At 35.2% G+C, this 20,385-nt stretch overlaps 1 protein-coding gene across 50 annotated transcripts in view; it reads left to right on the top strand.

Annotated features, from left to right (window-relative positions):
* The window catches only part of LOC146544333 (uncharacterized), a 111,022-nt gene that overhangs the window by 31,894 nt on the left and 58,743 nt on the right, over window positions 1–20,385 (top strand). For 33 of the 50 annotated variants that reach the window (XR_014883723.1, XR_014883724.1, XR_014883716.1 and 30 more), the window contains one exon: window positions 114–226. The exons of 16 other annotated variants lie outside the window; for them this stretch is intronic. Coding sequence is in view for 4 of the 34 variants with exons in the window: in XM_085225454.1 (XP_085081580.1) it covers window positions 114–179 (66 nt within the window). In the remaining 30 variants the exon portion in view is untranslated. Of the gene's footprint in view, window positions 1–113; window positions 227–644; window positions 20,375–20,385 lie in introns of those variants that run through there. One more of the 50 variants, XM_085225456.1, reaches the window with a different exon arrangement.

Here is a 20,385-nt window from a genome sequence, read left to right as displayed (position 1 = left end):
CCTACAATAGGAGCAGCCAGCAGGTCAAGGGTTGGGGGGAATCTTTCCCATTTATTCAGCACTGGTGGAGTGACAGCTGGAGCACTGTCTTGTTCTATGTTCCTTAATACAAGAGATGTGGACATACTAGAAGGAGTTCTGTGAACAGCCACAAAGATACTGGAGCATCTCTCCTATGAAGAAAACATGAGAGATCTGGGACTGCTCGACTTGAAGAAGACTCAAGGTAGGGATCTTATCAAAGGAAAGCATAAAGAAGATAGACTTTTTTTCCAGCTCTTTTTTTCACTGGTGCCTAATGGTAGGGCAAAAGACAATAGGCACAAGCTGAAATACAGGAGATTTTGTCTAAACACTTTTTTTTTTTAAACTGTGTTGTTGACCTAGCACTGGCACATGTTGCCCACAGAGATTGTGAAGTTTTTCTCCTTGAAGATAACTCAAAAGTAATTTCGATGTGATCCTGAGCAGTGGGCTCTGGGTTGGACCAAATGATCTTCAGATTTCCCTTCCAAACTCTACTGTTTTGTGATTCTGTTAAACCTGATTTCTTTCATGACTGTTTGGGCTAGATAGGTAGTTATGTAGAGATGCTGTTTTAGCAATTGTCTTGCACTCCAACACCCCCCATTCCCTTCACACAGAGCATTGCCTGAGGACTTCAAAGATCTTTTCTCTACAATTAGATTTCCTCCAAACTGTAACAAATGAAGGAAGAAAAAGGAAAACAAAGCCAGTTAACTGTCTAGGCAGTGGAATGACAGAATGTTGGAATGTGGGAATTCTTATGACTGCAAAACTTACAATGGCCTAAGTTTGTGGCTGGTGACCATTTTCATGTGTGTAGTCCAACGGGTGACTTCAGTGTAAACTCATCCATGTAGCTATTTCAGTATCATAACCCATACATTTATCTAGAATGACTGCAGGCATCAATGTATATTCAAGCATGTATTTGACTGTACATGTAGATTTACATGTAGAAATACATTGTACATATAGCTGTATTTCACTTCTCAAATTCCCAGCTATCAGCTCCCTTTATCATTTCATGGATTAAGTTTATATCTTGGGAACAGTTTACATGCAGTAGTGCCTTTTATTCTACAATAAATTTTTTTAGAGTTGTGTTCTGTATTTACATGACTGATTTCTCACAGTACATTCAGAAGAACAAAGTCAGCCATGGTTCAAATTGTTAATTGATTTTAGATGTAGATATGAATAGGAATAATAAAGCTATGTTGATTGTTTTGGTATTAGGGATATAATTGAGAGGTTGTTAGCTCTAAGTTATTTAATGTTTTTCTCACTGAATTAGAAAATAAACTTTAATCCTGGCTAGTGAGGGGAACACCAAAACATCTAAAGTAATAAATAATATAGTGGTTACAATAAAAGAAACAGGTCGATGTTACAGAAACACTACTACAGTGTTACTTGGTAGTTATAATATAGGAAAATGTAACAAATTTGCTAGATGTAGACTCCTTCTTATAGTTCTTATAGGAACAAAATAAATCATATTTTCAAAACGGAGGGAACTTCTATAGGAGATAATGTTTCAAGTCTGCATAGAATGCAGAATACATTTTCTTATAACACTGCAGAATATGTGTGATATCATGCCTGAATGCCTAGAAATTGGTCAAAGTAAGTTATTAGAAAAACATGACGAGTCATAAAGCATAGTTATTTGAAGCTTCATCATAAAAATGGTCTGGATTATAAACACGAGAGGCTGTTTCTTACTCTCCACCTTTCTGCTGGAAAGTTTTTTGCCAAAGCTGATGAGATGCATCAAAACCAAGTGGCCTGTTAAGATCAGATTGATGGCTGGGGGGTGTAAGTAGCAGATCCCTGCGGGCTGGCAAGGATTAAGACAGTCTCTATGACAGTGAGCTTGCTGTTACTTTTTTGTTGAGAGAGCAGTAAATAACAAGGCTAATAAAGAAAGAAAAAAGCCTACAGATTGTTAATCACTGTGTTGGAGAGTTGAGGCTCAGTTTTTCTTTTTTTAGATCTGTACAGCTAATCTTTCCAAAATAAAATCTTCAGTTTAGATTTCATAAATTATCTCTCACTGACTAATGAAGTGCTTTATATTTCTGAAAAAAAATTTATCTGAAATTTAATATGAGCTTTGATCTTGAATCTGATTGCTTTTTATAAAAAAATTGTACTATGTACTGACTGAACTTGTTTCAGCACTCACACTACATAGTTATTTACTTCTGTGAAAGGTAGCACTGACATCAGTTTCTGTCACATCTATGTCATAGTAATCACTTATATGGCTTTGTACTTAGGATTCAAGGCAAATAAGAACTGGGACAAGCATGAGCTTCATTTTGCTCATCTGAATAAGTTTATTCCCTCAAAAAGCTACAGAAACATTCAAGAAGTTAAGTGTTCATGCAGAACAGAAGTTCTGTAGGCTGTATGGGGGCAGAAACTACCAAGGAATGTTTCATATCAAATTTACACTCAACAGAGTGGAGATGACTAATTGTTAGGTGAGAAGTTTCTGTAAATTCATGTTAGCAGTTCTGAGTTCAGCTACAAGATATTATCTAAGACTCAATAGAGAGCTGACTAGGTGACTCAGAGAATTAGTAATGGCTTATACAATCATTTCTAAATTGAGCTTGTATACACTGAACTATATTGTTGCAAGTCGTTGCTAGCAAATGACTCTTCTGTGGTCTCTGAGTTAATTGTTAATCTATATTTGTTTTAGAGGATGGATCAGTTAAAAGAACAGTCATAGCTGACCTTATTAAACATAGCTGGTTATAGCAGTGGAAACTAAAACCTGAACGGTCATGGCTGCTCTGTCAGCCATAGAGTAAGTTTCAAAGAAGAAATGAGAGGCATAGGGTATAGAGAAGGTAGAACAGGTGAGATCCTGAAACATCTAGTATGATATTCTCTATTTAAAAAAAAAAAAAAGCCATAAGTTCACCAAGTTTTCCTATTTACCTTGAACTGATCAATCAAGGAAGAATGCACTATGATGGAATTAGATTTAACAAATGACAATGACTTACGTATTGAATGTTCTCTTAATTAAGGTTAATTAAGGTCTTAATAGGTCTTGAAATTACCTAGTATCTGTAAAAGAATATTTATTTTTCTTACTGTAGTAAGAGTCTTATAAGACTAATAGCTATGACTGGTTTTTCATAATCCTTTATCCTTATAGTCTACAGATATATGGAAGTTGTGGAGGATGTCTTGCATGAGTTTTCTAATAGCATCTCCTAACCAACCTATGAGTGAATGTTCATTGTAAAAGATTATTTTTGGTATATTTAATAGATCACATTTTAAGAGGGATGTTTTATTACTACTGTAGCTGCATTTTTAAAATAACAGAGACTTTATTCCTTGCAATTCTACCTTATCTTTAACATCTTTTGTTAGACCAGTTACTACATTTGAAGTATGTATAAGCTGTTGGATGTTGTATAAGGCCTGGGCAACTTGATCAAGTGGGTGGCAAAATTGTCCACTAAAGAGGGATTGGAACTCAATGATCTTGTGCCATTATGAAAAGGAAGTAATCAATCTGAATAGACAAAATCTTATGATAAGGATTTCCAGAAGAAACTTGGGAAGAATAATTCAAATCTTTTCAAAAGAAAAAGGGCAAGAAGGTGGACAGAAAGTAGAAATATTCCATCTGAAGTTGTGAGTTTCTTTTTGTGTTTAACTATGTTGATTTCCTGCCTTGGTCCTACTGTGCCAAACAAAACTATAATGACTCATACATAGAGTTTTTCTCTGCTATTTTTTTTTTTTTTCAATGTAATTTGAGTTCAAAAAAGGTGTTTTATCTTTAGGTGGTACCCCCAAAAAAGAACATAATTTGTTATACAAAAAGATGGTGACCCCAATTTCTCCCAGAGGAAGTGTATTCTTCATGACGTCAAATTATTATTTAAATAAGGAAAGAAAAACAGGCAGTAAAAGTCTTTGAAGAGCTGCCCAGGAATGTAGAGAAAGAATGTAAAAGGATTTACTTTCTAGCCAGCAAGAAGTATTGGAGACAGAATTTTATATATATTGGGATTTTGAATTGCAGTGTCTCCAACTTGTATTTCCTTAATAAAACAGTGTATGTATCTGAATATTTTAGGGCAAAATTCTGTAGTCCTGAAGTATAAAGTTGTGGGTACACAGACAGAAAACGAGACTCTTAGGCTTAGTACTACAGTCACTGAATATGGAAATAATTTTATAAATCTGTTTCAGTAACAAATCTGTATCACTGAGTATTTTTTGTTTTCCACACAACTGTTGACAGTTCAAAATATTCAACAAGAACAAGAACATGATTATGTTCAACACATTCAGTAGCTTTAAGTTAAAAGTAGTTAAATATTTAGGTTAGATATTAGAAAAGAATTCTTTACTCAGAGGGGAGTGCGGCAGTGGCACATGTTGCCCAGAAAACATGTGGATGCCCCATCCCTGAAGGCCAAGTTTGTGGGTGGCAGCCCTGCCCTTGCCCAGGGTGTTTGGAACTGGGTGATTGTTAAAGTTCTTCCAACCCAAGATATTCTGTGACAATTCTATGCTGAACCTTTAGGACTTATTTTAGGGTGCCTGCTTTAGAACAGGGATTGGATTCGATCTTTTGAGGTCCTTTCCAACCCCTGCGATTCTGTGATTCCGTGATCTTCTGTGTACCTTTCAACTGAAGCCATTCAATGATTCTGTGATGAAGTCATTTGAGAGTAATTAATCTTAAATCAACAACAACTTGCTCCCTAAGACTCAAGGGCCACAATACACAAGATCTCTCTGTATCACTTACTGACTGCAGTGAAACCCAAATATCTGCAAATTAAGCCTTTTCTCCTGGCCAAAGGGTAGTACATGAGATGGAATAAAGTTTATCTTCAGAATGCATGGCAATTTTGAATATGAAAGACATATTTTTCCCCAAATGGTTTACACGCACAAACTGAGGTGTGTTTGCAGGAGACAAAACCCTGAGACCTAATTTACAGTTTGTTTGAAAACAGCAAATTTTCAAACAGCTTCAGATGGTAAGCTCTACCATATTATCACTAGGATGTGTTCCTTCTATGTCTTCATTTGGAATGAATTTTCGCCTGAAGGGAACAAGGTAGTTTTCACAGTAATATTAGTAGATAATGAAATTTGAACAACTTTGTTTAGCTTCTATGAGCAGTGCTGAATTCTTTGTTGAGAGGGAGATCCTCAAGTTTACTGTGCTTCTGAAATGGTACGCATAGTGCAATAGGTAACTGACAAGGGTAATGTATATGCTGCTAAAATATAAGGATGGGGTGCAACTGTTAAATTTTCCTTTGCATTTTTATGAAGGCAGAAATATAATTTCAATGTGTAAAAACCTACATCTGATCTTTAAAGTTAAATTGGACTTGCCATTTTGAATTCTTTAGGAATTAGTTGGAATTTTTTTTATTTTATTTTTTATTATTATTTTTTTTTTTTTTTTTTTTTTTTTTTGAGGCTCAGCCTATTTCAATCATTTAGCCTTGGCACACATTCTTTGAAACAGCCCATTTTGCATTAGCAATGCTGGTATGACTTCTTCACGATCCAGAGGAAAAAATCACTTTTTCCTACTTCTTTGTTCTTTCAGATTCCAAACTCTCATGGTCCTATAATGAAATGAAAAAAAAAGAAAAAGAAAAAGAAAACAAAACAAAACAAAACTTGGTGTTTTGCAGTTTTAAAATTATTTTTCTTTGAAAACTTCATAAAATTTTCAGTTAGGAGGAGAGGAGGAAGAGCCTGTCATGTGGGAATGGATGTAGGCTCATCAGATCAGAGGCAGCTCTTACCAAGGGCATGTTCCATTTGGCTAATTTCCTAGAGATGAGATGAAACAAGCCATGTTCTTTGAAGCAGTTGAAAGCTAGGAAGGAAATGGAGGTTGTTTTTGACCCCAGTTGCTGCTTGTCAAAAATGTGTGATTTGCTCTCTATTTAAATAAAGAGCAGAGAGGGGTGGGTGAAAAATGGAGGAAGTAAGCCAAAAAAAAATCAAATATTTTCTGGCAGGTTATGCCCATCAGGTCTCATCATGGTAATGATTATGGTATAGTACCAACTTTGCAATGTAGAGTACAGATATGCCTTTTGCTGAGAGTGCAAAATTTGTTTTAAAGGGCTCAAACAAACTCCCTGTGAGATAAAATTGGTACTGCAATCTTAAGGAAATAAAGATTATTTTAGCAGATAACTAGTACACTTGTTTAACCATGTGTAATATTGAAAATCAGTTCAAACTTCACATTTGAAGGTCTGAACTTAGATTTTCAGATACTTGGGAAGTAAAAGATTAGATGTGTTCATATAAAAACTAAAAATCACTAATAAAAGAACTTGGATCTTTAAAAGGACTTAGACACAACATCAAAATGAAATAAAAACTCTGTGTGTCTAAATAAGACGATGGATTTGAACCTTAATTTGATAAGGTGATATAAAAACAGTGTTTTAGACTGTAGAGAATATAGTCAAAATTCCTAGAAAGGAAAGATATCTTGGTCAGAAATCTTTTGGTTCTCTCAAATCTTGATTGATCTGATCTTTTACTAAAAAAATTTAATTATTTCTAGAAGAAAATTTACAACTAGACTTGAGTTTGGAGCACATTTACTTCAATCATCCATATGTTACGAAATCCATGTTGTCTGGAAACATAAGAGGCTCACAGGTAGAATTAATCTTACCAAGATTTAATAATTTGGAGTTTTCAGATCAATACATGATAGTTTGTTTTTCTGTTTTAATTCTGTGTATTTTATATAGGCAGTATACACTGTTTAATAACATGTTGCTGTCTCTGCCATCTGTCTAGAGGACATGAGACATTACAGTTTGTATACTATACAACCATAAGGAGACATTTGATCTGATGGAAAGAGTTGTGTGATAAAAGCACAACAGCCAGTCAGAAATCCTGCTACCTACTTTCTAATTATGGTTCCTCCACCTACCAGCAGCATATTCATAGAACAACTTATTTAACTCCAGAATTAAAACACACTCACTGAGATCTAAGCTGATACATAGGGCTGTGTGAATATATATATGTACTAGAAGCTGTTCTACCACTTATGTAATTGGTTTTTGTTAGAATGCCAATGGGCAATAATGGTGGTTCTCAAGGTCCAGAACAAGTTCAGCTGGAGCAGCTGCATCTCCCAGGTAGCAGAGAGGAGATAATAGGAGTAGGGGCATGAGAAATGAGATGACAGTGTTGATATCTGAAGAGGAGGTGAGGGGGGGAAACTAGACATACTAGTTTTCATCCTTTTTTCCAATAACATTTTCCAAAATTACCGTGCTATTACTGAAATGTATGTGTATTTATACCTTCAAGAAATACAGGGAAGAGGATCAATTGTTTCACATAGAATGGAGGTGGTCTGCCATGTTACTTGCATTCATTGTGTGTGCATCTACAGTGTGCTGTGCCTTTATATACATGATATGCTTAGAGGAATGTGCAACTAGGCTTGTGTGGCGGTCTTCACTTATGCAGATTATCAGCATACTAAGCTTCCGAAGTAGCTCAATAAAACTATGCTTTTTTCCTCAAGTCTCAGTGTAATCTTCCTTATGCTAAGAATGTATCTTTTGAATTAATTATAAATCTCCTTTTCTTATATTTGTCACCAGGGTTATATAGGATTAAGTCAATATATTTTAGCATTTTCTAAATATATTTTAGCATTTTTTAAATGTGAACACAATTGTTCTCTTTTCATATAATGAAAGCAAATATGAAGAGGTAAATATTCAACTGTGACATACAACAAACTAAGCTTTAATAAGCTAGGATTTTTTAACTAATTTAGGTAGTAAAGTAACATCTGAGGATCAAGAGCTCCTATTGCATGTTTCAGATGAAAGGCCTGGAATATCTTCTCTATCAGTCTGGCACACAGCCCTTTGTAGATACTTGATATTTTGCCCACAGGGGTAACATCTGAACTAGTTACATACTACTCTATGATTAAAATTGTTGCTGATCACAGAATAACAAAAGAATAAAAAATCTAGATGTGAAGGGAGAATAGGAAATCAGCTGCAGATGATTACAATGCAAAGAGAAAACTTGGCTATAGAAATTTATCAGAAGAACAAAGAAGGCCGAACATCTTCATCTCCAGATCACCGTATCTGTTTTAGCAGAACCTGCTGCCAGAAACCCTTGGAAAACACTGTGCACAGTGAAAGGGCGTGTTGGGGAGGTAAGGGAGGGAAGGAGAAGGATTTTACTGCTTCATGTATGGTCACCACTACTAAATCTCAATCTCAATCACACTTTGATAGAGACAGGAAAATTGATCTTAAATTCTAGAGATGTCTTCTGGCAACTAAATATTTTTCATAGAGACTTTCCAAAAGTTGTGACTCTTGTTGTATTTTCAACTGCATGTTTTTACATTTTTTAATTTTCTTCTGATCTGGGTGATAAATGAAAGTGATGCAGAAAAAACTGAACTGAAATCTTATGGGATCAGGCAAGACGCAGTTGAGATTTGGAGGACTCAGTCTATCTAGCACCTCTAGACAAAAGTGTCTGAACATAACAACCAACTACATTGTTGAGAAGAGAGAGAAACTAACATGTTATTTTTATGCTATATATTTTTAGGTAGAACAGTATGTTATGAGAGAGTTGGAAACACTAAAGCTTTTTTATTTTTTTATTTTTTGTACCAGGTATCTTGTTACTTTGCTTGCATTGCATTTCCTTGGGTCTCTTTTCTTGGATCCAAACTAGGCTAGACCCTGAACATTTTCCAAAGAGATTATGTGAGCTCCATATCATTATTCCTCAGTGTTCAGTCACACTTCCAGATACAGCTGAACAACATGTTAACCAACTCTGAATGGTATATAGGCTTCTGTGACACAAGAAAAATTGTGTCACTGCTGCATAGCCAGGCACTATTTAAAATATACTTAAGGCTGCTTTCCCAGCCTTATGTGCTCTGTGTGACTTAGCACTGGGTCAGATTGTCAGTTTTTCAGGTGAATGTATTTCACCTGTTCCTTAAATCTCTATTACAGGCATCTGTAACGTTACTAAGCAAAAATAACTATTGGATGTGAAATTCTTAAAACACCAGAGAAAGGGAGAACTGAATAATATGAATAGCATATACAAATAAAAAAGCTGGCTGATTATGACTAAAACCACGGCATAACTGTTTTCAGCCAAAATCAGGATCTGGATTTTTTTTTGTTTTCAATTGTTTGGAAATCAAAGTACTTAAAACATCTTGTGTACATCCTGAGAAGTGGGCTTTGCTGAATGTGGTGGTCCATTGCAACCTTATGAGATAGTGTGACGAAGACAACATTATCTTATAGAACACTTAACTGTATATAAGAAATGACATCATTGTAGGAGATACTGGGGGACAATATCATGAAATGTTATGCCCATTTAAAAAATAAATTAAAATTTCTTGGAGGTAAACATCCACAATAACTTAATACCTGCAGAGCTGTAATGGCTTGCTAATGCTACAGTTCTGAAATTAATGTCATGGCTGAAAGCAGACAGTACTCCAAAATTTGAAAGTAATGTCAACTGAAGCAAAGAATTGGAGTGCAAGATATTGTTGTACAGACAGTGCTGACAGGCAGAACCACGAAAAACAAACTAACAAAAAAACAGTAGTCTCCTGTTTTTCACTTATTATCAGTTAATTTAATCACTAAATGCTTTTTAATTTGATTAAATTTTGAAATGCTGATTTAATTGGAATCATTACTGCATTACTGGAAGAGTAACCCTACCTCACAAGATAATTATCAACTTGTCTTTATGAAGACATTTAGGAAAATTTTACAGTGTAAGGTTATTCTACGTAATTACCTTACACTTGCATTTAGTAATCAAAAGATCTTTGTAGCAGTAGGTAAATCTTTGATCCTAAATGAGAACAAATGTGAAGACTGTTAACACGTTTTAATTTATGCAAATTGAGTTAAGTTTTGGTGGATTTACCTTAATTTTCCTGACTGGTCCAGTGTTAATAGTCAATAAACTATTAAACTGCTAAAGAGCTCGCTTTCCAGGTGTTAGATAAAAGCCTAAACAAATTGCTTCTTTTGCAGAATTTGCAAATGACCCAAAGTGTTATCACAGAAATTGCAAACTTCTGCACTAAACCTCAAAATCATCTTATGATGTCAGTTTTTCTCACCAGGCCTAATTCTTCTCACATTCCCATAGTCCTCCTATACAAGGAAAAATCATCTTCATACCATACTATCCTTGAGTTAGTGTTAGGGCTGAGGACTATAGGATGAAAGAAAAAGTAATTAACTTGCTTTTCCATCATAGATTTTTACACACTTTTTTTTCCTAGCTCTTTTGAATAACCTAGCAAACACAAGAGGTCACTTTGGTTTTACAACAAAGTGTGTTGAGAACATCTAAAGACATACATATTTGAAGAACTAATTCTCCTCAGCAGGTTGAATTGTTTGTTCACTCTCTAAAAGATCACTTATTTCTTCTTCATGAAATGCTTTGTTATTTGTTGCTCAAACTAATATTCCTATTAAAAAAAGTTATACAAAACAAACAAACAAACAAACAAACCCAGAAACAAAACAAAAACAAAACAACAACAACAAAAAAAAAAAAAAACACCCAAAACCAAGACCAAAAACCAAAAACAGCAAGATTCTTAATACCACTGCTTCCTGACTTCCAAATTCTACTTTAGGAAAATGCAGACAACAAAAGTACATACAAGATATTTCCAAATCACAGCAATAGAAAGGATTTCATGCTTTGTGAACAATCATCCTAATTTTAATCCTCTATTTCTTCTATACAGTGAAACAGCTAACATACTTCAGACATAGTAAATCATGTAATATCTTCTCATTTCAGGGAAAGGCTTATAGAATAATGCAGATAAAGACTACATAAAATTAAGTTGTTAAATCATAGAATCAGAATTGTTCAGGTTGGAAAATACATTAAAGACCATCGAGTCCAACCACAACCTAACCATACTACCCTAACAAACATCCCTCCACAAAATCAGCTAAAGTTACTTTCCATCTATTCTTGTCTGCTCTTCATATAGTTTCTTTCCTGTTTTCCAGTATTTTTGAAGGATCACTAAAATAGTTTACTGAAGAGATGGACAAAAATTAATCATATTCATGTTTTAGGATTCAAGAATATTACCTGTAAAGATAAGGAATTATACATAGTTTTCATTTACATAAAACAGATTTGGATTTCTCTCCTCCTCAAACATCTAATACATTTGTCCATTTCTCTAGTCAGTTAAATTACTTCGTATCTTAGGGTATAAACATTTAAAACCATTCCCCAGGGGTCGGTGCTGGGGCCTGTCCTCTTCAGTATCTTTATTGATGACCTGGATGAGGGCATTGAGTGCACCCTCAGTAAGTTTGTGGATGACACCAAGTTGGCTGGAAGTGTCCATCTGCCTGGGGGTAGCGAGGCCCTACAGAGGGATCTGGACAAGCTGGATAGCTGGGCTGAAACCAGTGGGATGAGGTTCAACAAGGTCAAATGCCAGGTCCTGCACTTTGGCCACAACAACTCCCAGCAACGCTACAGGCTTGGGGCAGAGTGGCTGGAAGACTGTGTAGAGGAAATGAACCAGGGTGCATTGATTGAAGCTGGGCTGAACATGAGCCAGCAGTGTGCCCGGGTAGCCAAGAAGGCCAATGGCATCTTGGCTTGCATCGGAAACGGTGTTGCCAGCAGGAACAGGGAAGTGATTGTCCCCCTGTACTCAGCTCTGGTGAGGCCGCACCTCGAGTACTGTGTCCAGTTTTGGGCCCCTCACTGCAAGAAAGACACTGAGGCCCTGGAGCAGGTTCAAAAAGGGCAACAAAGTTGGTGAAGGGTCTGGAGAACAGGCCTTATGAGGAGCAGCTGAAGAAGCTGGGATTGTTCTGTCTGGAGAAGAGAAGGATCAGAGGAGACTTTATGGCTCTCTATAACCACCTGAAGGGAGGGTGTAGTGAGCTGGGGGTCGGCCACTTCTCTCGTGTAACTAGTGATAGAACTAGAGGGAATGGCTTCAAGCTGCGCCAGGGGAGATTTAGGCTGGACATTAGGAAATACTATTCTGAAAGAGTGGTCAGGCACTGGAATGGGCTGCCCAGGGAGGTGGTGGAGTCACTGACTCTGGAGGTGTTCAAAGAACTTTTGGATTTTTTGTTGAGGGATATGGTTTAGTGAGTACTATTGGTAATAGGTGGATGGTTGGACTGGGTGATCTTGTAGGTCTTTTCCAACCTTGGTGATTCTATGATTCTGTGATTCTGTGAAAAGTAGATTGCTTTCTGTTATTTAAATGATACATAATAATTCTGCTAGTGAATTATGTGGTTTTGGTGTACTTGTTTCTGGAAATAATTGCAATAAATATAATTGTTCAACATTTTTTTTTTCTTTTTTTTTTTAAATTTTTATAATAAGAAGCATCTTTACTATGTATGAGTCACAGATTTACTAGCAGAATAAGAATGCATCACTATAGAGGCTAAAATACTCAAGCTGCTGGGTCTTTGCTAACAGAAAAGTGTCAGCATAGGTTTACTAATCCTTCCATGCCTTACATGGGAAAGATAATGTTCTCTGAAGTTAGAGCCTTGGAAGATACGAGGAACTAATATTTTTATGCTTATACTTGTATAACTTTTGATATGTACTACACAATACTCTTTGAACAGGATCTAAGGACCTATCACCCATTAACCTGCTGGCACTTGCATAAGCTCTAGATTGTTTGCCGACAAGATTCTATTGTGTTTGGGGAAATAAATGAGACTACCTTTCTTTCCCATTTCTTATGAGCTGCAGAGGCACAACTACACATGTACGTTGCTCCAAAAGTAATGCCTCCTATTTATTTCCAAGAAAACTGCAACAGATACAAAGAACACAAGAGCATCATTTAAAAAACAAAAAACAAACAAACAAAAAAACCTCATCAACAAAATAATATATTTCAAAATACGCACCACCGTGAGCAGTGCATTTTTGCCAGCAATGAACAAGAGCCTGCAATCTGCACTTGTTCATCTACATCTGCATTTGCATTGCTCGTCATCATCTGCATGATGGTTTGAAAGGTGGCTAATCTTTGATATCACTGTCACCACTACCGAAACGCACCACCTGTTGCCTCAGTGCTCGCATACACTGTTTGGTCTCCATAAATGTTTAGTAAGCACTGAGGAACGTCAGTAAATGCCATTTTTTCAGCATAGAGGAATTCAATTATATACCTTTGTTTCATGTGCATTTCCATGCCAGTTACCATTTTATCAGGCTATACCTCTGCTACCACCTGACACACGGCAACAAAATGCAATAGAATATTGTTAGGAAGGTTCGACCTCTGTTGTCATGCAACCAATATCTGCTTGTGATGTCGTGGGCCAACAATAAAAAAATGAGAGACATTGCTTCTGAAGCAGCTGTCATAGCTATACTGTAAAAGCTGAAACATATCCGATAATGCAGACTTCAGCAAGTATATTTTGCTAGAGGTTATGAACAAATGTAATCAGTAATTATCTTAGCTGTGCATATTAAAAGCTGTTTTGTCAACATAGGTAGTTTCACTGAAGAGTGGGGAAAACTTAGGGTGGACCATAACATGCAGCTCCCAAAAAGGTTTTTGCTGGCATGTGATAATTTTCTACTTGTCTATACTGGCAAAGTGCTTGTAGTGTAGACACAGTCTGATAAATCATCCTTGAAAGAAAATTACGAGAGGATTTGTGTGCACACAGAAGTGTAGAACTGTAAATGATTTACTGAAACTTTTATATTTTCTGTAAAAGTAACAAAATGAAAAGTTTATGGGAGAAAACAGTTGAATTGGCTTCTCTTTTAATTAGAGGTAACTAATCATGTTAAAATACTAATTTATTTCATTATCATATTTACCATATTTTTCATGGATGATAAAATGCTTTCTTAACACTGAACTGGCTCTGTACTCCCTGTTTAGTAACGGTTCAGAAACAATGAAAATTATGTAGGCTTTGAAGTTGTTAACACAAGTTTTGTACTCTATAATGATTTTAAAGAAAGAAAAGAAACAGAATTTTAAAATAAAGGGTAGAATTAGAATAGGATTACATGTAAGTTTACTTCCATGTCATTTTATCTCACTGCATTTGCAGTGTTTTAAAATGAATGTGATAGGCAAAGAACCAAAAGGGGAAGATGTAGATAACATTTCCATACCAGTTATTAAGTTCTAAAGGGGATAAGCTGGCATTATTTATGAACTGAGAGAGTGAGAGATGATGTAATTCACATCACTTTATTCTTTAAATTTATTTACACATCATTTATTTACAAATCTGAACTTGGAACAAAGTCTAATTTGTCAGGCAAAATCTGTTTTGAAGCCTTCTACACCAATACTATCACTTATCATTTTGTATTTTTTCCTTTTCTTTTGAGCCTTTGTAGACAGTTATACTATAAACTCATTAGGTTATTATAGAGGACCTTAATATAGTTTAGGGTATGCAAAAAATGGGAGAACATTATATTACTTACTGGAAGGAGAGATTATGGTCTTCATATGGTTTATATGCTGTATTCCTACCTGGGGAGAACAAATTCAGGTAAATATGTTCAGGTAAAAGTAATAACTCAGTATGATATCTCAGTAATCCCAAATCATATACACTTAAGACTGTGGGTGAATCTATAATAGTATGTTAGAGGGAAACAGCTAGTTGTCACTTTAATTGGAACTGTCTTATATTACAATATATTGAAGTAGAAAAATTATCCTCTCAACTTTTTGAATATTTCACTCCTTGTAAGTACTATAATTGTAGAGATATTTACATACTAACATCTTCTATCTGTGTATGTCTTAAAATACATCAGTGATGAATTATCTGTTTGAAAAAAATCAAATGTTTTTCTCAAGGCTTTATCTCAGAGAGTGGACCACAAGTGCTTTGGACTGAGTTTTGGTTTCATCTGAGATGTGTTTATCCCATTCACTTATAGAAAATATTTATTATAGGAACCAGCTTCCTTCCCATGGTGTGCATTTTAAGTTTTACAAATATATAAATCAGGGATAGGTAAATTATCTGGGGGAAGTGGAAGAAGCAGTTGTTGGACTGATGCACTGTAGAGAAGTTTACACTTTTCCCATTCCATTTTTAGATACATCATTCCATACATAGAAGAATAATAAGTTTAATTTTTTATCTATCTTTTAGCTTCTGCTAAGACATGAGGTCCAATCAGTACCTTTTACGAAGCTATGGATAGGTGTTCAATAAGGAGATAGCTAAGAGAGCTGGAGTGTGACCCAAAGCCTTGCAAAATTAGTTTAACTTACTACATGGAGTTCAGTGGGCCTTGGACTAGGGCTTGGGGAATGCCATACAGTTTCAAAAGCTCTTAATGAAGCTCTCTTTCTTGGCTTCAAAGTTCTACTTTTCTCCTGTAAATATGTGCTGATATATCCTTGCCTGATCTGTCTCTAGTCAAGATAACAAAGATCCTCCAAGGGGGGCTGTCCCAGTTGTCCTCAATAGATTGGGATAGTAAGAACTGAAATTAGAAAATGATATGAGCTGTATAAAGCCTGTAAGGAACCACGGAAATAACTTTATCTGTAACTTTACTTAAAGAAATGATAAACACATTGAGATTAACCCATTGTAAAGTCAAAGATGCTAACCTAACACTCTTAAAATCAAGTTATAAATTGTTATATATTGAACTCCAAGCCTTTAATCAGCCTCAGTTTTTTTGACCTATGTATTCAAATCTGTATCTTTTTCATATCAACCATATGCATTTGAAATAACGTGTTGGTTATTTTTTGTTTTTTTTTCTCCCTCCATGGTAATTTCCAAAAACTGAAGTCATATCCATTGCTTGCACAGAGTCCACATAAAAATATGTTGGGGGGAAAAAAAAGAACAAGAAAGCATGCATATCCTTTCAAAATATTCAAGATGATCGCTACAGGCCAGTTGATTCTCTTATTGTTGTGTTCTTCAGCAGGATGTAAGAGAATAGTCTGTCAGAAACTCCAGCATCAGATGTATATAGTCCTCATCCCAGATGTAGGGCTCATGTGACCCATGGTCCACTTAATCCTCTCCCACCTTGCACCTGTTTGCACTTGTTTTGAGGAGGGAGGCTGCCAGCATCCTGTCACCAGCTCAGCTCCTGTAGGCTCTCGACAAGTCCCTACAATGAATTGATCGTCTTTTGGTAGTATATCCCTGTTACTCCTCTGTAATAACTTTACTAGAAGTGAAGAAAAATGGAAAGATACATGAGATTTCTGAGGAAAACAATGATACTTATTTTAACAGAGGATTGTATTTGTATTAGATCTGGGTTCTCTACTATGTTATGAATCCTGAGGAAGAAGTTTTACAGGAGTTTATTAGGAGTAAGAGCTATCCTTCTGTAAACTAAATATATAGCATTTATATATATATATACATATACATACATACATACATATATATATATACACACATATATAGTAGTAGTTAAATCGAAATGAAAGAAAAACATATATATACATATATGTGAGTGCTTTTGTGATTCCCAGTAATCAGTAATCTGCTTACTAGAAAATACAAAGTTCAAGGGGCACGCACAGCCTGGGGCACAGCTGAAGAACTCTTGTGTGCCTAAATCAGAGGAAATCGTTCGTGAGATATGCACCAAAACAGATGTCAGCAGCAGAGGTGACATCCACGCATAGCAATCCAAAACATACCTTGTCTTTAACTTTGATGTCTCCACTGATGAAATGCAGTGCTCACATCCATTTTTTGGTCTCCATAAACATCCAGCAAGCATCAGTGAATGCCAATAGGTGCAACTTTTTCCACATGGGGAAATTCCATGACACACCTTTGCTTCGTGCATCCGCACTTCCATGTCAGATTCCATTTTGTCAGACTGGCCTTCTGCTTCCATCTGTCACATGAGGACAAAATGTAATGAAATACTGGTGGGAAGGTTCAACCTCTACTGCCATGCAACCAACATCCCCCTCTGATATTATAACCCAGTGTAATCAAATAGGAGACATTACTTTTGGAGCAGCACTCATATGTAAGATAACATTTCCTCTTCTCTTTTAGAGTAGATTTTTAGAAAAGAACCAGTGCCTCAGGAACATATACACTGCATTTTGTTTTGTTTTGTTTAGACAGTGGAAATGAGGAAAATCGTAGAAAATATTTCCAAAGTTTATTTCTGAAGACCCCTTGAAGAACAGTTTATTTGAAGGTCTGTATGAATGTTTACAATATGAAGTAGAAAGTTGGTTCTGAAAATCCTTTAGTTCAGGTCATACTGTAGTTCCTTTTCTGAAGACAGTCCTATCTATTTTTTATTATTCATTGAGTTTGTTCTGCTTATTTAACTGGGAAGAAATTATTAAAAGACAGAGAATTCATTCACTTCAGAAAAGCTCTTTTATCCATGCCTTACTGAACTATGAACTTTCTGAGCTATACTGAAACTTACAGAAGTCTAAATGCCCTCTTTGTAAGTTGACATAAATATTGTCTATAAATGGTGGCTCCTGAATAATATACTTTCTTGGAAAGGTTCAAAGACATACTGTGTTTTAAACTGTAGTAATACCAGTGTTGCTTGAGTTACAAACATCTGTTCAGAACTTTTCTGTAGTCAGCAGTGCTTGTTTTACAAGTAAAAATCTAAAGAAAACGTCAAACTATAACCATTACATCAGTTAAAGACTTTTCACACCTCTGTAAGCTACAAGTTTATACATGCTTTCACAAATCAATAAACTTTAAATGAATGCCTGCCACAGTTTTGTGCACAGAAGTATCACTAAAGTTCTCTCACTGAGAGGTAAAAAGAAAATTAATGTCCGTGTCGGGGTCTCTCAATTGTATATGTAAAAAATACTTTTTCATCCTTTTTGGGTATATTCCTTCTCACTATGAAAGTTCTATCATGAGTTATCTGCTAGTTGGTGACAAAAGATACTAAATGTTATGGTATCAGCAGAATAATGTCCTTTTCAAAACATCTCTGGAGAAAAGTCTTATGACTCCTGTGGAGTTTAAACCTGTACAATGAACCCAGAAGTTTTTACCCACTATATATCTTTGATTAGTCAGGTAGAACTACAGTATTTTGGGAGCAGAGACTTTGTACCGTTACTTCTATAAGGACAGAAATACTCGTGAGTCATGTCATGAGCTTATTGACAGTAGGAATCAAAAAGGGATTTTGTCCAACTTAAGGAACACTCTCATTCTTGATGGAATAATATGCCTTTCTCAGAAACGGAATGTGAATTGGGAGGTTTGAGGTATATTAAATAGCATTAAAAGAGAGATGCATATGTCCACTTTTATTTGTTGACTATTCAGTCTTCTTCAGAGTCATTCTTGAGCACTACCACAGTACTAGAGCACACATTATAGATGGTTTTTGTTTTCTTTTTCACATGACTTAAAAATGTTACTTGTCTCTACTTTGTTTCCCTTATGTAATCTAGCGCAGATTTTTATTTTATTTCTTTAAATGATTATAGAGATAAAGATTTCAGGAGAAAGATATTTTACTCTTCTTATTTGTATCACGAGTTTTGGCTAGATAATGTAAAGACCTTTACTTTACTTTTAATTAAACTTCTGAAGAATTCAAAATTCAGTTTTTACTCCTGACTATTTTTGAAATGCAGTATCTGTGATTTTATAATTATCTTTATTATTAGGAAGCTAATAAGTGCTATCATTCATCTTCTTAGGGATAGATATGATCCTTTTATAGAATAAAAACTTGGAAAATTTGTTCTGACTCTGTATACAGTAAAACCATGTTTAGCCAAACTGTCCCCTTTGGAAGTAAAAAGAATTGACTGAACACTGTTTTAAACATGGAATGGCCCAAGACTCATTTCACCATAGGTGCTGAGAAGTGACAACAGAGCTATGCCAGTCCTTAATAACAGTGAATTCCTATTTTATCTGCATGCAGCTCTGTTAATACAGGCGTAAAATTCAAAGATGAAAGCATAGTAAAATGTAAATTTGTCTTTATTGGAAGTATGTGTATGCTGTTCTTTGTGAACCAAAAGACTAGATTAAATAAGACTCGACTAGATTAAATAAGAATCTTTTTAGACTATTATATGCCAATTGATCAGTATTTGGGAAAGACATTGGTTAAGTGTCATTGAAGAGAGAAGTTGGACGAGCAGAGTATAAATGACAAATAGTGCACTAAAATAAATGTCACCTCTTAATTTCTATCATATCATTATGGTCATTCTAAGGTATCAAACATGGAAGAAACCGATTTCTCGAAGCCTTTCATTACTTGTTCTGAAGACTTGCTGTAAATTGTATGTGATATTAGATTATTTCTAGTTCCTGCTTGCTTTCTTTTGTGTATTTTTCATCACCAAGTTGTTATATTATATTTCAGATCCAAAAATGGGACTATCGTGCTATTCTAAAGTTCTTACTAGGAGCAAGATATTTGATATCAGTGTTGTTTTTCGCTTATTTGTTTCTGTCTCCAAAAACTTTTTCTGGATGCCAGCCAAACATTTGTTCTATTCATTTCTGAATGAAAAGTTTTATTAGTTCACACCCTGATATTTACTTTACAAAACAGATGACCTTATGCGGTTATTTTATCATAATCTTTAGTAGTTAAGTGGAGAAGAACAATGATTTCTCAGCTGTGAAGTAAACATGCTAGTTTATGCAGTATGTTTTGTGTACTCTTTGTTTATGAAAGGAAGTTCATAGAGAAGGTCAAATTCAAGAATACATTTTCAGGAATGGACATCAAGTTTTTCTTTATAATTGAAAGTCTGCAAGTACTAAAGACAGAAAATGAAGGACGAGTTGAATGCTGTTCTATGTTGCTGCCATTTCTCTCACTTTTATGTTGCTTGTGATATATATTACTGGAAATGACTACGTGGGAAGATCTATCCTTTGAGGCAACATTGTCAAGGGGCTTCGTGAAAATACATATTTTTTATTTATAATCGTAAATATTTGGACCAGTAACACAAAGAGAACATATTTTTGGATTTCATCCACACACATTAATCAAATGATAGCTTGTACACATTCCTTTACTTGAAAATCAACATTAACACCAACTGTAAAGGATTTTTTTTTTAATAAATAAAAATATTTAGAGGTCTGATCAAATAAAGGAGAATGATTCTGAGCACTATATTCAGGCTGCTATGTACTTTGTTTCTATTAGAAGTTCACATTCTGTTAAATGAATTAGATTTCATATCATAATTGATGTATTTAATATTTCTTT

This window comes from Meleagris gallopavo, chromosome 5 (assembly GCF_905368555.1).
Source record: "Meleagris gallopavo chromosome 5, MGAL_WU_HG_1.1, whole genome shotgun sequence".
Classification (NCBI taxonomy): Eukaryota; Metazoa; Chordata; class Aves; order Galliformes; family Phasianidae; genus Meleagris; species Meleagris gallopavo.
This window is presented reverse-complemented; position numbering and strand designations above follow the sequence as displayed.